This window comes from Triturus cristatus, chromosome 11 (genome assembly GCF_964204655.1).
Source record: "Triturus cristatus chromosome 11, aTriCri1.1, whole genome shotgun sequence".
Classification (NCBI taxonomy): domain Eukaryota; kingdom Metazoa; phylum Chordata; class Amphibia; order Caudata; family Salamandridae; genus Triturus; species Triturus cristatus.
This window is the reverse complement of record NC_140594.1, coordinates 845,209,641-845,226,008: the sequence shown is the minus strand read 5'-3', so window position 1 is coordinate 845,226,008 and position 16,368 is coordinate 845,209,641. Positions and strand designations below refer to the sequence as shown.

The 16,368-nt window shown below is 46.4% G+C and overlaps 1 protein-coding gene across 1 annotated transcript in view; it reads left to right on the top strand.

The window, feature by feature from the left end:
• LOC146785512 (uncharacterized) overlaps positions 1-13,626 on the top strand; it is a 182,320-nt gene extending 168,694 nt beyond the window's left edge. The window contains exons 3-5 of the mRNA XM_085633378.1: positions 10,905-11,035; positions 11,521-11,587; positions 13,292-13,626. Of these exons, the coding sequence (XP_085489504.1) occupies positions 10,905-11,035; positions 11,521-11,587; positions 13,292-13,362 (269 nt within the window). The 3' untranslated portion in view covers positions 13,363-13,626. The remainder of the gene's footprint in view (positions 1-10,904; positions 11,036-11,520; positions 11,588-13,291) is intronic.
• The last annotated feature ends 2,742 nt before the right edge of the window (positions 13,627-16,368 follow it).

Sequence of the window (16,368 nt, the reverse complement as noted above, 5' to 3'; positions counted from 1 at the left end):
CTGAGAGCCGTATTCAACGTCATTGGGCACAAGTCCCGTTGGTAGAGCCGAAGCTCCCAACGGCCTAACAATTTGGAGAAAACGAGGTTGGTGCGAGCCGAAGCTCCCAACCCTCGTTCCTTGGGTAAACACACGCTTAGAGCTAAGACGCTATCCAGGAGGTGTTTCCGCGTCTTAGCCATCGACACTCGTAGGAGAACTGGGATAGGTAGAGCGGCTGCTCCCATCCATTCTCTGCGCCACCTTGGGTATCATCACTTAAACCCGGATACAAGAGACGCACACTAGGAGGTGTTCCCAGCGTCTTTGTGTTGTGGCAGGACTCTGGGGGATACTGGTAGAGCGGCTGTTCTAAGGTGGTAGAGAGCCCGGCCGGGTGACTCCCACGTGTCCCCCCGTAGATTCCACAACCTTGGAACTACCCTTCACAGCGGTCGAGTGGCATTGTCGGCCACTGCTTAGCACTGTGCCCTCCGTTGGAGCATACCGGGCCCGGTGTGCATGCGGAGGACGGTTAGAAGAGCTGTGAATGGGTATCGTACTTTAACTGGTGATTCCAGTACCGGTATTCTTTGTTGTCTGTAGTTGTTTATCTGTTTATTAAATCATCCTTAAACTTCCAATTCTCTGGTCCGTCGTCTGTTTGTCCCAACCCCAAGAAAGTCAGGACGTTACATAATATCCGACCTCTTCCATAACCATCTCCTGGTTGGGCGAACGACATGGCCACGATTGAGGATGTGATGGCCGTCTTAGCCACGATGCGAATCGAGCTCACCGCTTCCAGACAGGAAACAGCAGACGTTAAGGCTAGAATGGACGCTCTGCAGAACGATCCGCTACAGGCGGGTGCCTCTCACACGGCCACGGCTCCTGCGGTTGTGGTAGAGATGCCCGTAGCCATTCCTTTGGCGACACCAGAGAGGTACAGCGGAGACCCCAACACAGTGCAGGTATTCCTTACTCAAGTAGCACTGCATCTGTCCTGCAAACCAAAGGCCTTTCCTACCAGCCAAGCCAGAGTGGCCTTTCTGATCTCGTATCTTGCTGGGAACGCGGCGCACTGGGCAGTCCTACTGGTGAGCAGGGACGACCCTATCCTATGTGATTGGGGAGCCTTCCGAGAGGAACTCTTGAAGGTGTTTGATCGAAGGGCAGACTCGTATACTGCCGATCGAGAGATGTTGGAGCTGAGGCAAGGCAACAATGATCTGGTGCAGTACCTTAATGCTTTTCGAAGGCTAGTGGCCGAAACCAAGTGGCCCATAGCCAAACAAACCGCGCTGTTTCACCAGGGCTTGAGCGAAGAGCTCAAAGATGTGGTAGCACAAATCGACCCCCAACCCAAGACATGTGAGGGCTTGATCAACCTGGTGCTACGGCTGGACCATAGATTGAACGAAAGAAAGGGCGATCACAAGAGGAAAGGGAAAGCGCTGCCATCGTATGTTTCGATGGGTGGCCCTGAGACCAACTCCTCCACCAGGACGGAACCCATGGACATAGGAGCTATAAGGGCGAGCCTTACAGCCACTGAAAAAGAATCACGCCGCAAGCAAGGCCTTTGCCTTTACTGCGGAAAAAAGGGGCACTATGTACGCGAGTGTCCAGCCAAGCCAAAAACCTCACGATACCGAGCGAACAAAACGGTGACAGCAGTGGTGGACGCACCGGCGGAAAACTGAGGGACTCCGGGTCTAGGGAAGGGGCATCTTGGAGTCACACCCACATCCCTTCCATGTTGAGCTCGAATCAGGAAGGGTGAAGACATTTGTTTATTACCTTACATGTAGGAGTGCAGGACCAGTGGATACCTGTGGTAGCCATGATTGATTCAGGAGCCACGGGCATGTTCATGGACTACAATGAAGCACGGAGACTGGGTCTCACTCTCCTTCCCAAACAGATACCAGAGGAGGTGTATGCAGTGGATGGGAAAAGTCTGGTGACCGGCCCTATCGGACAGCACACAGGAGAAATACCGGTGAGGTTCGGAAAACTGCATAACGAACGTATCAATTTTAGCATAATCAGAGCCCCGCAGTACGGGGTCATAATGGGTCTACTCTGGCTCCAAAAACATAACCCAACGGTGGATTGGCCTACGCATCACATTGAGATGACTTCCCTGTTTTGTGAACAATGGTGCGGCATGCGGCAGGAGCCCCACGAAGGTGAGGTAGGCGAAGGTCACACGGTCGCCACGGCAGCAGAAAAGGACGTAAAGCTGCCCAGAGTGTATCACAGTTTCGGGGACGTCTTCGATGAAATCCGAGCGGAGGTGCTCCCTCCACATAGACCGTTCGACTGCCAAATCGACCTGGTTCCGGGGGCTAGCGTTCCCAGCGGCAGACTGTATGTGCTCACAGAACCCGAAAACGTACATCTACGGGGATATTTGGATAAGTTACTAGGGCTGGGGTTCATCAGGCCGTCGAAATCCCCTGCCGCATCGCCTCTCTTTTTCATTCCGAAAGCGAATGGCGAATTGAGGGCCTGCGTGGACTTTAGGGCCTTAAACGCGATAACCATAAAAAAACGGTACCCCCTGCCTCTCATAAGCGTTCTCCTGGAACAGGTAAAAAAGGCCCAAATATACACAAAGCTTGATCTCAAGGGGGCATACCATCTTGTGCGCATGAGGGACGGCGACGAATGGAAAACCGCCTTTAAGACCAGGTTCGGGCTCTTTGAGTACCTCGTCATGCCGTTCGGACTATGCAATGCCCCTGCCGCCTTCCAATACTTCCTCAATGAGGTGTTCCGGGAGGTATTGGATATCTATGTGGTCGTTTCCATAGACGACATACTCATCTACTCCAACTCAGAGGAAGAACACGTACAGCACGTATCCGCGGTTCTCAAAAAACTGAGGGAAAACATGCTATACTGCAAACTCAGCAAATGTGACTTCCACGTCACATCAGTGGAATTCCTTGGGTGATGCTGAGCCCCAACGGACAGGAGATGGCGGAACGCAAGATCAGAGCGGTGGAGGAGTGGCCGGTGCCCCGAGGAGTAAAGGAAGTCCAGAGCTTCATAGGCTTCGCCAACTTTTACAGGCATTTTATTGAGGGGTTTTCTGGCTTGGTTGCCCCGATCACGCAACTACTAAGGAAGTCTCAGGAGTTCGTGTGGGGACCGGAAGCACAAAAAGCATTTGTGGCCCTCAAGAAGGCCTTCAGCACCGCCCCGGTGCTAGCTCACTCGAATCCGGAATTACCCTATGTGGTAGAAGCGGACGCCTCTGATGTGGCGCTGGGTGCCATTCTATCTCAGAGGAATGAGATGTCGTGTTTGCTCCATCCTGTGGCGTACATGTCTCGTAAATTGAACGACGCGGAACGCAATTACCATATTACGGAGAAGGAACTACTCGCAATAAAGGACGCATTTGCTGAGTGGAGGCATTTGTTAATGGGGGCCAGACACGTGGTTACAGTGTATATGGACCACAGAAACCTCCAGTTTCTGACGGCGGCGCGGCATTTGTCTCCCCGCCAAATGAGGTGGATGATCTTTTTCTCCGGTTTCAATTTCCATATCACATACCGGCCCGGTACGGAGAACAGGAAAGCGGACGCGCTTTCGAGGCAATCGAACGCCAGGGATCCGCAGCCGGTTGCCGAACATTCCATCATCCCTCCAGGAGTTGTGATAGGGGTGATTCAACCACAGACGTTCCTCAGGGGGGTCTAGAAGGGGACCCATACCTTCATGTGGCGGAGGTGGCTTCACAGTCACAAGGAGTGGCAAATGAAGGACGGGATTCCGGTGAAAGGACGATGTATGTTGTTACCCACGCCTTGGCTTCGAAAACAGGCCTTCACCTGGTGCCACGTGTCTCCCTGTGCCGGCCATCTGGGTGTCGAAAAGACGGTATTGAGCCTAGGACGGCAGTCCTGGTGGCCTGCCATGAGAACAGACGTTCGGAATTGGTGTTCATCATGTACCATTTGCGCATCCATGAAATCGGACCACAGAAGATCGCAAGGACTCCTCCAACCCCTTCCTACACCGACCAAACCCTGGGAAAACATATCCTTAGACTTCATTGTCGGGCTACCAAAGGATCAAGGAAAGACGGCCATACTGGTGGTGGTGGACTATCTCACGAAGATGGGGCACTTCCTCGCTTGCAAACAGGTACCTCCGGCAGGAGAGCTGGCGTTGTTGTTATTGAAGAATGTAGTGAGACTACATGGCCTACCCAACGTGATCGTGTCGGACAGGGGGTCTCAGTTCACGTCGCACTTCTGGAAAACTTGGTGTTCGGCGTTACACGTCAAGTCTGCCATGTCCACGAGTTATCACCCGCAGACGGACGGCCAGACGGAGCGTCTGAACCAGTCGCTCAAACAATATCTACGTTGTTTTGTAGAACCAGGGAAGGATGAGTGGGTGGACCTACTTTGGATCGCGGAAATCGCGTACAACAACGCCACACATTGTTCCACCAAGGCCTCCCCTTTTTATAGTAACTACGGCCATCATCCCCGGTTCTTGCCGTTTCTGCACCCGGTCAGGGAAGACAGATTGCCGACAACAGCCAAGAGGGTGGCCCGCATCAAGGAGGCCTTGATGAGTTTTCGAGTTGCCCTGGAGGGGGCTAAAGCCACGTATAAAGCCTTTTCTGATAGGAGGAGAAGGCCTGGACCGGTCTACAAACCTGGAGATTACGTCTGGGTCTCTACACGGCACATGAGATTCAAGAAAAGTAGCGTGTTCCATCCCCGCTTCATGGGCCCATATAGGATCCTTCGATGCATCAGCCCGGTGAACGTGAAAGTGTGCCTGCCCCAGTCCCTGTGGATCCATCCCGTGTTCCACGTTTCCCTCTTGAAACCCGCGAACGCGGTGAGGCCTCGTACGCAGGTGTCGGTGACTGTGGATTCGGAGGTGGAGTACGAGGTGGCCGGTATCTTAGATTCCAAGTGGCGCAGGGGCAAACTATGGTATCTGGTGGCATGGAAGGGGTACGGACCCGAGGAGCAGTCATGGGAACCTGCGGCGGGGGTTCACGCTCCTCGTCTGGTATCGTCGTTCCATCGTCGATATCCTTCCTGTGCTGGTCCTGATGGGGGGCGCTGATGGGAGGGGGATGTACTGTCAGGAATCCCCTCCCGCACATGGATTCCCTCCTACGATGCCACTTCCGTGAACCTGGTGCGCTTGGAGGAGAGCGGACTACAACTCCCAGAATGCCCTCCGGCAACAATTGCCTCAAGAGTTCTGGTTACATAACACCAAGGGTAACGCCTAGTTTTCATGTTATGCAACTCAAGAGTTCTGGTTGCATAACACCAAGGGTAACGCCTAGTTTTCATGTTATGCAACTCAAGAGTTCTGTTTACATAACACCAAGGGTAACGCCTAGTTTTCATGTTATGCAACTCAAGAGTTCTGGTTACATAACACCAAGGGTAACGCCTAGTTTTCATGTTATGCAACTCAAGAGTTCTGGTTACATAACACCAAGGGTAACGCCTAGTTTTCATGTTATGCAACTCAAGAGTTCTGGTTGCATAACACCAAGGGTAACGCCTAGTTTTCATGTTATGCAACTCAAGAGTTCTGGTTACATAACACCAAGGGTAACGCCTAGTTTTCATGTTATGCAACTCAAGAGTTCTGGTTACATAACACCAAGGGTAACGCCTAGTTTTCATGTTATGCAACTCAAGAGTCATGGTTATACAACGCCGAGAGTACTACTTAAGGAGAAGATCACTGGGACTCGGCGTCGGATATTCTGATCTTTGCAGGAGTACCTGGTTGAGGTACACGGACCCGTTGGTGAGTTGAGCGGCGGAAGGAACATTCTAAGGAGCGGAGGAGAGGTGCTGGCGTGTGCTTCCTGCCCGTGTCCTGTCCCGTTCTGAGAGCCGTATGCAACGTCATTGGGCACAAGTCCCGTTTGTAGAGCCGAAGCTCCCAACTGCCTGACAATTTGGAGAAAACGAGGTTGGTGCGAGCCGAAGCTCCCAACCCTCGTTCCTTGGGTAAACACACGCTTAGAGCTAAGACGCTATCCAGGAGGTGTTTCCGCGTCTTAGCCATTGACACTCGTAGGAGAACTGGGATAGGTAGAGCGGCTGCTCCCATCCATTCTCTGCGCCACCTTGGGTATCATCACTTAAACCCGGATACAAGAGACGCACACTAGGAGGTGTTCCCAGCGTCTTTGTGTTGTGGCAGGACTCTGGGGGATACTGGTAGAGCGGCTGTTCCCAGGTGGTAGAGAGCCCGGCCGGGTGACTCCCACGTGCCCCCCCGTAGATTCCACAACCTTGGAACTACCCTTCACAGCGGTCGAGTGGCATTGTCGGCCACTGCTTAGCACTGTGCCCTCCGTTGGAGCATACCGGGCCCGGTGTGCATGCGGAGGACGGTTAGAAGAGCTGTGAATGGGTATCGTACTTTAACTGGTGATTCCAGTACCGGTATTCTTTGTTGTCTGTAGTTGTTTATCTGTTTATTAAATCATCCTTAAACTTCCAATTCTCTGGTCCGTCGTCTGTTTGTCCCAACCCCGAGAAAGCCAGGATGTTACACCTAGGCCCTAACTTGAGTAATAAAGGACAGCTGTGAGGCAGTTTCAGATACTGAGACAGGATCCAAGGAAGAGGAAAATGTAGCAGAATCTGGAAGCGATTTTTCAATCGAAGTAGTTCCATCCCATGACTCATTTTCCAGGGAGTCTGAGGAACATGGTCATGGCAGTCGTTATGTCCCCTTTGCAAGCACAAGCTCAGACACAGTAGCAGGGTAGACCAACTCAGATAGCAGGCAATGCTGCAGCAAGCATAGACTAGAGTGCTTTCCAGCAGCCCCAACGGAGTGCAGCCTCAAACTCCCCATTCACTGCAGATGCTGGATGTAAAGTTAATACATGTCTATTGACTATGTTCATGTCTTTCTGGATGTTGACTTGCTTGAGGAAGTTTTGCATCAAACAAATTTATGAGCCAATTTGTTTCTGAGGGCACATGGAGAAAGAGGTGGATACCCACTTCACTTGGGGAGCTGGAGAAATATCTAGGCTTAAATTCAAAGTGGAGATAGTGCAAAAACCAAGCGTACAGTCCTACTGGTCTACTTGGACATTTTGGATAACATCCAGCTTCACACTGCTCATGAGTAGAGCTTGTTTTTTGCTATTGCAGCATATGCTACATTTCAGTCATTACTTTGCATCATTGTCCAGGGATCATCTAGACCATGACAGGTTGTTCAAAATTCAGCCTGTCAGGAAGCATTTGTCTGCCAGGTTTCCACAAATGTATACTTCTGGAAAGAATATAGCCATTGATGAGTCCTTGATCCTGTAAAAGGGCCACTTCTTTACAGGCAGTAGGTACATAACGAGCAAAAGAGCACACTATTGCATCAATATTTGCGTGCTGTGTTAAGGCTCTACCTGTTATGTATACTGACTAAAAGCGTATGTAGGGAGGAACTCTGCTCTAAATCCTGTAAGTTCCACACAAGGAATAATATAGATAACTGTTATGTGGACAACTTCTGTACAGGAGCAGAGTTGTTCAGCAAGCTGTACAAAGCTGGCACTGTGGATTGTCATTCAGTTCGATGTCCCACCAAGGATTACCACAGGAGCTTGTTTGTAAGAAGCTCCAAAAATCCCAGAGTGCTGTAATGCGTTCCAATGAACTGCTGTCTAATTCTCTGATAGGTCAGATGTACTGCTAATGTGTGCCACTCGCATAAAAAAATGCACTTTTAACCCTTCGAGCATTCCAGCATCCTCTGTCTTTATTTCAAAGGATAGAGCAAGGTTTCTGTTGTAATTTCTTAGCGAGGGAAATGTCATGTTTATGGAGTTGTCATAGCGCTTCATGGAATCTTGCTGTGGAGATTCAGAGGGCTATGATGTTAGTTGGGCGTGAGCAGGCGAGGGAGCCTCACGCATGTGATTGTCAGTGAAATAAAGCTTGGATGAAGAATCAGTATGACTGCGTGTATTGCTACATTTTTGGTGATGATCACCTGTTCAGCTCCCGCAGTCACAGTGGGGTTGAATTCAGCGTGGAAGTGCTTCCATCAAGTATTTAAGTCAATGAGGGCGTACATAGTTCATCATTCGAGTGCCACCGTCGACCTTGCCCTGTTATTTGGTACAACTGGTGTGTGTTATTTGTCACAACTAGCGGAGTGAGTACATTAATAACTTTGCAATGTTTACCAGGCCCATTTAATTGAATGTAAAGGGGCATAGTGTTTTCATCAGCCCGCATGCAGTTAAGCCACCGCAGTATCTGCGAGGTTCCAGGGCGTGAACCTTGGCGGAATAAGCGCATGCTGAGTAGCCACACAGTGAGGATTGACAAGGACAACGCTAGTCGCAAGACATACCTCGAGTGCAGCGTGGATTCTACATCACATCATCATGTAAAGGTTCAGGAAGAACTTAATGAAGGGACTAATGAAGCATTGGTATTGAGAGGTGAGAAGTATATGCCTCCGGAGGGAGTAAGGAATAAGTTAATCAGGATAGCCCATGATAGTCATCTGGGACAGTCATTGACAAAAAAACAATTGAAGGAAAAACGTTGGTGGCCTGGAATAGATAGTGATGGAAAAGATTGGGTGGAGGAATGCGTATTATGTAGTGAGTGAGAAACACTTAAAGGTGAGAGGTGAAGGAATGGGTTCCATGAGTGAGGCAAGCCGTGCATGGGCAAAGATATGCTTAGATTTCATAGGTCACATGGACTATATGGATGAGGATATAAGGTTTGCTATGGTGATTGTGGATGTTTTTTCAAGGTGGGTGATGGTTGAATTAATGAATAACATCATGACAGAGAGTGCCATAAGATTATTGGAACGATTGTTCATGAGAGATGGGTGTCCAGGTGTACTGGCAACAGAAAATGGAACACAACTCATGTCTACCAGTATGCAAAGTTTTTGGGAAAAACAAGGAATAAAACATATACGCGCTTCATTATACAATCCCCAGGGGAACCGAATGGTTAAGAGGGTGAATCACATTGTAAAAGGAACAATACAAATGGTGGTGAGTGGTGGAAATGATGTGAGCATAGCGATAGAGAATATGGTGTGGGCATACAATACCATGGAGAGTGGTGCTACTGGCAAAACACCATTCAAGAGGATGAGTCAGAGATATGTGAAAACAAAGTTCTCCCCTCAAAGGTTGAAGGAGAGTGGGGTGGCTAGAGAAGAAAGAGAATTATTTAGTGAAGGGAAGATTGAAGCGGGTGACTGTGAAAATCAAGTTAGGAAGGAGAGGAGATGAGGTGAATAGGTTTTCCAAACCAATGGAAATACATGAGGTTCATGATTGACATGTTGTTTTGTGGAATGAGCAAAGGTGGAACAAAAGAAGAGAGGCATTACATTGCAAGAAGGGGCATCAGTGCTGCAGAAAATGAGGTGTGGTTAATGATAGAGAGCAAAGCGGCAATGGATTCATGTTGATGGATGATGAGGAGAGAAGGAAGGGAGGTGAAGGAATAGGAAAATCTGCTGGTAGAGAAAAGACTGGAAAACAAGAGGATGAAGGTGTCAATGGAGGGTGTAAAGAACAATGGTGCAGACAGCATCGCATGGTAGTCATGTTCAATGATTATGCAATGAAATGATTGTAGGTTCATCCATAAGATGAAACAGGTTATCTTCAGTAAGTCTTAGGAGCAAACATTCAGCTTAATCTTTTCCTTCCCCATTCCCTTACCATTTGTAATGTGTAGGTTAACCCTTAGGGCAATGTAATGGCACCCCATTGTGTAAATAATAGTCTGCCACAGTATGTTATATTATAGTTATACTTGTTATTTGTGTGTAAAGTAAGAGATATTCAGCAATTGTTTAGCAAGGGGGACGTCATGTTTATGGGGTTGTCATAGCGCTTCATGAAATCTAGGTGTGGAGATTCCAGAGGGCTATGAATGTCAATAGGGCGTAAGCAGGTGAGGGAGCCTCACACATGTGATTGTAAGGGAAATAAAGCTTGGATGAAAAATCAACACGACTGCATTTCTGGCAGTCAAAATTCTTTATTCGGTTTACACAACCATAAACATAATATACAAATCAAATTCAATTTACTAAATTTAAATACCAGTATCTAATAAATACAATCTTAGTAACATCGTCACATTTTTATAGGTCTCAATTAGTATATACATAGACTAAATTCATATAAATTATAAAACTACATAAAATATCCATATATGCTGCGATGATCACATTATAATTATTAAAATTTGAAAATTAAAATACCAATAAGAAAATTAAAAATACAATCTTAACCTCCTCACACAATTTCATCTTGTCAAATATACCTTACATCTAATCAATTTTAGAAAAACTATTTAAAAATGTTATTATCATAAAGACTTTTTGTATTACTACAGTTTCTTTGTATGATTTTGAGTGTGAACTTTGCTGTGTTCAACAGAGTAGTGGGCCATATTGCCACTGTCAGGAAGGGTGTATGATCGGACGATTGGAAATGATGTAGGGTGAACATCAAATAAATAATACAACCCAGATTGTGGTCCATGGTGAGCCAGGTGCAGGCTTTGGCTGATTTAAGGGATGTTAGCTAGTTACTAGGATAATCTGATATCAGGGGTGTTGGCATCCTCTGTCACTTTATGTTGCTAATACATTTTCAATCTCCATGAGGAGCAGTACAAGAAGGGATACTGATTTTACCCATCAAAATAACCATTCTGTGAAGTGAGGGAAATTTCAATATCATGGTAGGAAGAAAACAATGTGTAGGAAAGAGAACTGAAATTAGGAAGGAGTTTAAATGGAGGATAGGATTGAAATCAGACAGTACAATGCTTGAAGCCACCTTTCTGGCGACTACTGCTAATCATTGTCCTATTTATCTTTCCTCCTTTCAGGAGAACCGAAGAGAACCAATTCGGGCAAGAGAAGGAAGGCCACCAGTAGTGCTGCAGCAGGGCTGGGGCACAAGAAACTGATGGTACTGGAGAAGATACCCCAACCACAGAAGGTGTTCCTGCTGGTGCTGGTTAGTAATGTTTATTATTTATTTCGTACTTCAACTATTCTCACCTAGTGAATATTATGGCATTCACTATTTTTCAATTTCCAAACTTCCCTTAGTCTCCTTTAATGTTCATTATCCTCACATTTCCTTGTCTTTTTTTATTCCATGTTTCCGCAGCCGACTTCCTCCTGTCTGGGCCTCACCTCTCTTGTACATAGCTATGTTCCATCTCTGTGTGGTGCAGTAAACAATTGGAGACTGACTTTGCTCATAGATTTCAGAATGTCAAAATTTCAAAACTGTACGAAGCAGTGGGGAGGAATTTCATTTGTAGGAAAATGTGTGTACGACCGGGAAATTAAACTATTTGTTTAGGGATGAACTGAAGGTAAGTAAGAATTTATTTCTTAGTTAGACATTAGATTTGTTTGCCTCTAACATGCCCTTTTTCATCTATTAATATGTACTATTCAGTTTTCTCTTTATTTTTCATTGTTTCAAGACAGTCCACCTCTGCCAACCCCCGCTTGCCCCAGAGGACTGAAGCAGCCTCCACTCCTGCTGGTGCTGCTTGTAAGACATTTCCCTTTATTTATTTTAGTGTCCACTTTAACCACACATACCTGCCTTCTTGTGTTTTTCTAAATATATTCCTCCAGTTTCTGAAGGTAACTCCCTCTAGTCTGTAGCTTTCTTCCCTGCTTATTTTTCGTAACCTTGCTCTTGCTCCTCTATTACATGCCTAGTCTTGTTTTGACAGATGATTGTTGGTAACAAAGAAAGGAACACAGGCCTAAGTATTCACAACTTGTAGGTTTAAAGAACATTTTATTGAGGAAACAGTCCATAGTACAGGTACAAAAATGTTAATTATGGACCACAACAGGATGCCATGTTATACAAGGTTTAATGTCATGACAGAGCAGCATGGCAGGATACAACCATACATCCTATCATTCCCTTCCACCGGTTCATTGTTTTTCCGATCCTTTTGGAGCCATGTCCCTACATTATGAAAAAAATATATTATTTAGCATTAAATGGTTGACTACTTACTTGGTCCATTAAACCTTTCAAAGTAATACTTTGGATAGTAGATAACCCAACATTAGTGATGTATTTTGCTTTTGTATCTTAAGCAAAATAATGTAATGGCTGTAGGTATCTAAATATGCGTGTTACGTTTTTGTCTAGGACTGGAAGTGTGCTATGCTCCCTCAAAGGAGGGTAAAAACCACTATTCAGTGGATGGGGGAGGAGAGGCTGCTGGGACAAGTGGTAACTCACTTTCTTTTCTCATTGACAACTACTGCATTTGTTAATGTATTCCTCCGTTTCTTCTAAGCCTACTTAAAAATTATTTTATAAATTATCCAACATCTTGCATTTGTGTATCATCCTCCATAGCATTCAATTATTTGAAGAAAAGGTGCAGTGGTCACCCGGTTCTAATTTACCCCATTATTTCTGTAGCACTAAGCCCATAAAAAGCAATCTCATACTGGCATGTACCACACTTCTCTCAGAGTTTCTGCCTCAGTGGCGAGTTTTATAGTTTCATTACTGTTCCATCTTCTATCTTATGTTAACCATATGACTAATCCTACTAGTATATGACACCCACCAGTTCATAGTCAAACATCAACCTAGCCAAAGGCCTGCTGTTTCACTCACCTAAACTTACCCTACACTGTCACTTATGTGTCCCATAGCCATGGGAAAAAGTATTTGTAGAGAAATATTTTGGGAGCAGGTTGTAGTGTGAAACTTAGTTTGGAGTCGAAATCAGGGTGGGACTCAGGAGGGAGTAGGAAGAATAACATCAGGACCATTGGCTTTTGTGACGACACTCCACTAACTGACACACAAAAAACACGCAGTTCCTACAGAATGTCTCCTTTAATGTTGCAAGTTATAGAAAAGTAAGTTGTTCAGCATTAATTAAAGGTGCCATATTTATCAATGCCAATGTATATTTACATTTGGTAGGTCATCCCGTAATCAACATACATTAAGCTTGTTTTGCTGGTGTCACCACAAGAAATCATTTTAACTTTTCATCCCTTTTGGTATTTTTGATTATGGTGGTGATCATGGATTTATTCATTCCACACACTGCTCCTGCATTATAGGAACTATATATCGAAAACATTTGCCCTCTCATCAAGAATCACATTGAAAAATCCAATGGACTTAGGGGAACAGCAATTTTATGTCAATAAGTACAATGTGTTGATTGCTACAATTCATGTTCTTTTTTTTCTTCTGATCAACTAGCTGCTCCTGCTGGAGGATCTGCCATAGAGGCCACTCCCTGCAGGACACAGCCGGTCAGCTATGCCTCCTGAAAATAGAGCCAATTGTGGTGGAGTACCACCAGCTGAAGCTACTCAAGGAGCAGGAGGAGGAGCAACCAGCCAGTGAGACACCGACAATGACATCACCACCACCACAGGTAGCCGAGGTCCTTATCTACCCAAGTCACCCTCTCAACCAACACCACCACCACAGACTCTGACCTCTTTCAGCAAATCATGCAGGACCTTGAGGAGATAAAGCAACGGCCAACAGGAACTTTTGTGCAGAGTGGATGCTGTGAGCGCTTATTTATATGAGGGGTGACACTTGTGGGAGGTGAGGGTGGGAAGGACAGTTGGAGACAGGATGCTTTTGGGGTATGTTGGGTTTGGGTGAGGGGTTGTCCTGATGTGGGAGGAGAGGGTGGGACTGTCATACATTTTTATTGACATAAACCAGTGTCTTTTTGTTTCTCATCATGAATATCTGTTTTTGTATTACTGTTTAGAATAGCATTGCACACATTTAAAGAGGAAGTGCTATCAACACAGTGACAACAGAGGCTGTTCATCTCTGCTCCTGTCCCATCGCAAACCAATTGTCCAACTTGGTCTATCACCTTCTTCTTTCACGTTTTTAGTATTTCCCTACCCAATCTCCCTTTCCGTTTGTTATTAAGTACTCTACTTACCTTACCTCAACCAGTCCAGAACCCCTTCTGCAACATGTGTTGTAAAACAGAATATGAGTTACCATGCATTAGCCTTCCACCCTTCCTTGATGAGGCTGAGCAGCACCCACATGCACAGTGTCAGTAATATTTTTATACTACTTACTGCCCCAATCTCAGGTAACTAGTGACCGCTAATGGGGGCGGCAAACATGCAGCAAAAACAACAATCTCTTCTACCCAACAGCTTCTCTTTTAACCTGAGGAGATAAAGCAATGTCTGCTACCTCTTCTGTAACTGGTCCAAACTTTATCACAGGGTTTTGCAAATGGCATTCTTAATGACTAATGTTAGCGGACGAATGGTGCTAACAGGAGCGTCATCAGAGGGATTGCAGCAGGACAAAGTAAAATAATCTGGTGAGCTGAACTTGTGCAGCTCAATCACCAATTGGACTGAAAGAAAATAGAATCAGTGGAAAATTCATGACTAAGACTACCATGATACATAGCGCTTCGGTATCCCACCTCCATGCCAGTCAAACGCAGGCAGCCACCAGGGACCATCTCAGGCAAAATTCTTAGTGTCACAGGGCCTCTATGGGTTCCAGGCCTGTAGAACCTCCTCAAGCATACTGAATATTGCCCACATTGTCAGGCCCTGCAGAAATTGTAAGGGTACCCGTTGCTTCCGCCCCATCCGGTGGGACAAGGTGGGGTCTCATCAGTTGCCAACTGAAATGTATCCTATTCATGTGTTCTCAGGGAAGTGGCACCTGCCGCTATGTGTCACCGCAGGGGAAGGCATAAGCCTCTGTCAATGTGGTTGGACCCGGGATGCCCTCGCCTTGTAGGGTGCGGCTTCTAATGTGTGTTGATGCCCCCTCCAGCCGCTCTGCCACTGCACAGGAGGCCTCTGCCCACCGCTGAGGTTCAGCAGAGCAGGCATGTGGTACTCAGAGTTCCTCTGGGAATTATTGGGGCCGATCCACCATCAGCATAATTTTTTGAGACTCTCTGGTGGCGCTGTGCCCTGCTCCATATTTACAAGGCTGCGCTAAGCTTGACGCCGCCTTGTAAATAGGGTCCTCCTCGATGCAGTTTTCTGAGGCAAAGGGGCGTGCAATGGGTGTTGCTGTGGGCGTTCCCATGCAACACCCATTGCTTTTTGACACTGCTCCAGATTTACAAGTATCTGTAAATCGGAGGCAGCACCAAAAATGTATGCCTCCCCAGGAGAGCGTAAGAGTGGCATAACGAGAAGAAATCGCTTTGTTACTTCTTTTTTTTTGCTCTTTCTATGTGTGCTGCATTCTGCAGTAAACATAGAAGGAGCTAAACGCCAATAATTATTGTTTTTGTGCAAGAAGGTGTCCCTTCCTGCACAACAACAATCATCCCTGCAACACAGGCACCCTTGCACCATAGTGCAAGGGTGTCTGCACTGGCACTAGGCAGCTTTTTTCCCACCGGCTCATGGGTTAGTACAGGAATGTGCCATGTTGTTGTAGATATGGCGCATTCCTGCACTTAAAAAATGACGCAGCTCAGCACAGCATTATTGCTTCTGGCACCGTGCTGCCCCATTTTATGTAAAGATGCCCCTTTATTTCTCCTCTTTGTTTGGTCTTTCTATGTATGCTGCATTCTACAGCACACATAGAAGGAGAAAAACACCATTGATGATCGTTTTAGTGCAGGATCGAATACCTTCCTGCGTAACAACAATCATCCCTGCAACGCAGGCACCCTTGCACCATGGTGCAAGGGTGCTTGTGCTGGTGCTAGGTAGCTTTTCTTCCACCGGCGCAAGGGGTGAGTACAGGAATGCGCCATATTGTTGTAAATATAGTGCATTCCTGCACTTAGAAAATGACGCAGCTCGGTTCAGCAAAATTGCGTGAGGCACTGTGACATTTTCTTGTAACTATGCCCTTTAAAATAGAAATAATTAAATTAATTGAACTTGTGTAATGTAACTGGTGCTCATGTAGAGCGCTTCATTGTCTTCGAGTACAGTCATGGGTGTGGCTAAATATTGCAAGAATAAAACGAGCAGCAGGGAGTGAGAGTAGGTGAGTAATAGTACTTCAATCATGTCAGGAGCAGCAGACGGGCACAGAATTAATTTGAATCAATCTGTGCTTGGTACCTGCTCCACAGAAGTGACCGGAAATTATTTATGTCTGCAGTGGTCAATTAAGGAGGCTGTAAAAAAGACTGAACAGAAGGCAACAAATAGTAAGCTGTGGGTGGGCTCCAATTCCTTTTTTCTTATACAACAGACCCCATCCAGGTTGGTCAGGGGCTTGGCCGTCTCACTGTCCTGCTCCTATCTCCACTGAAAAGACGAAAACGTAGGGATCATAGTTGACAATCACCTATC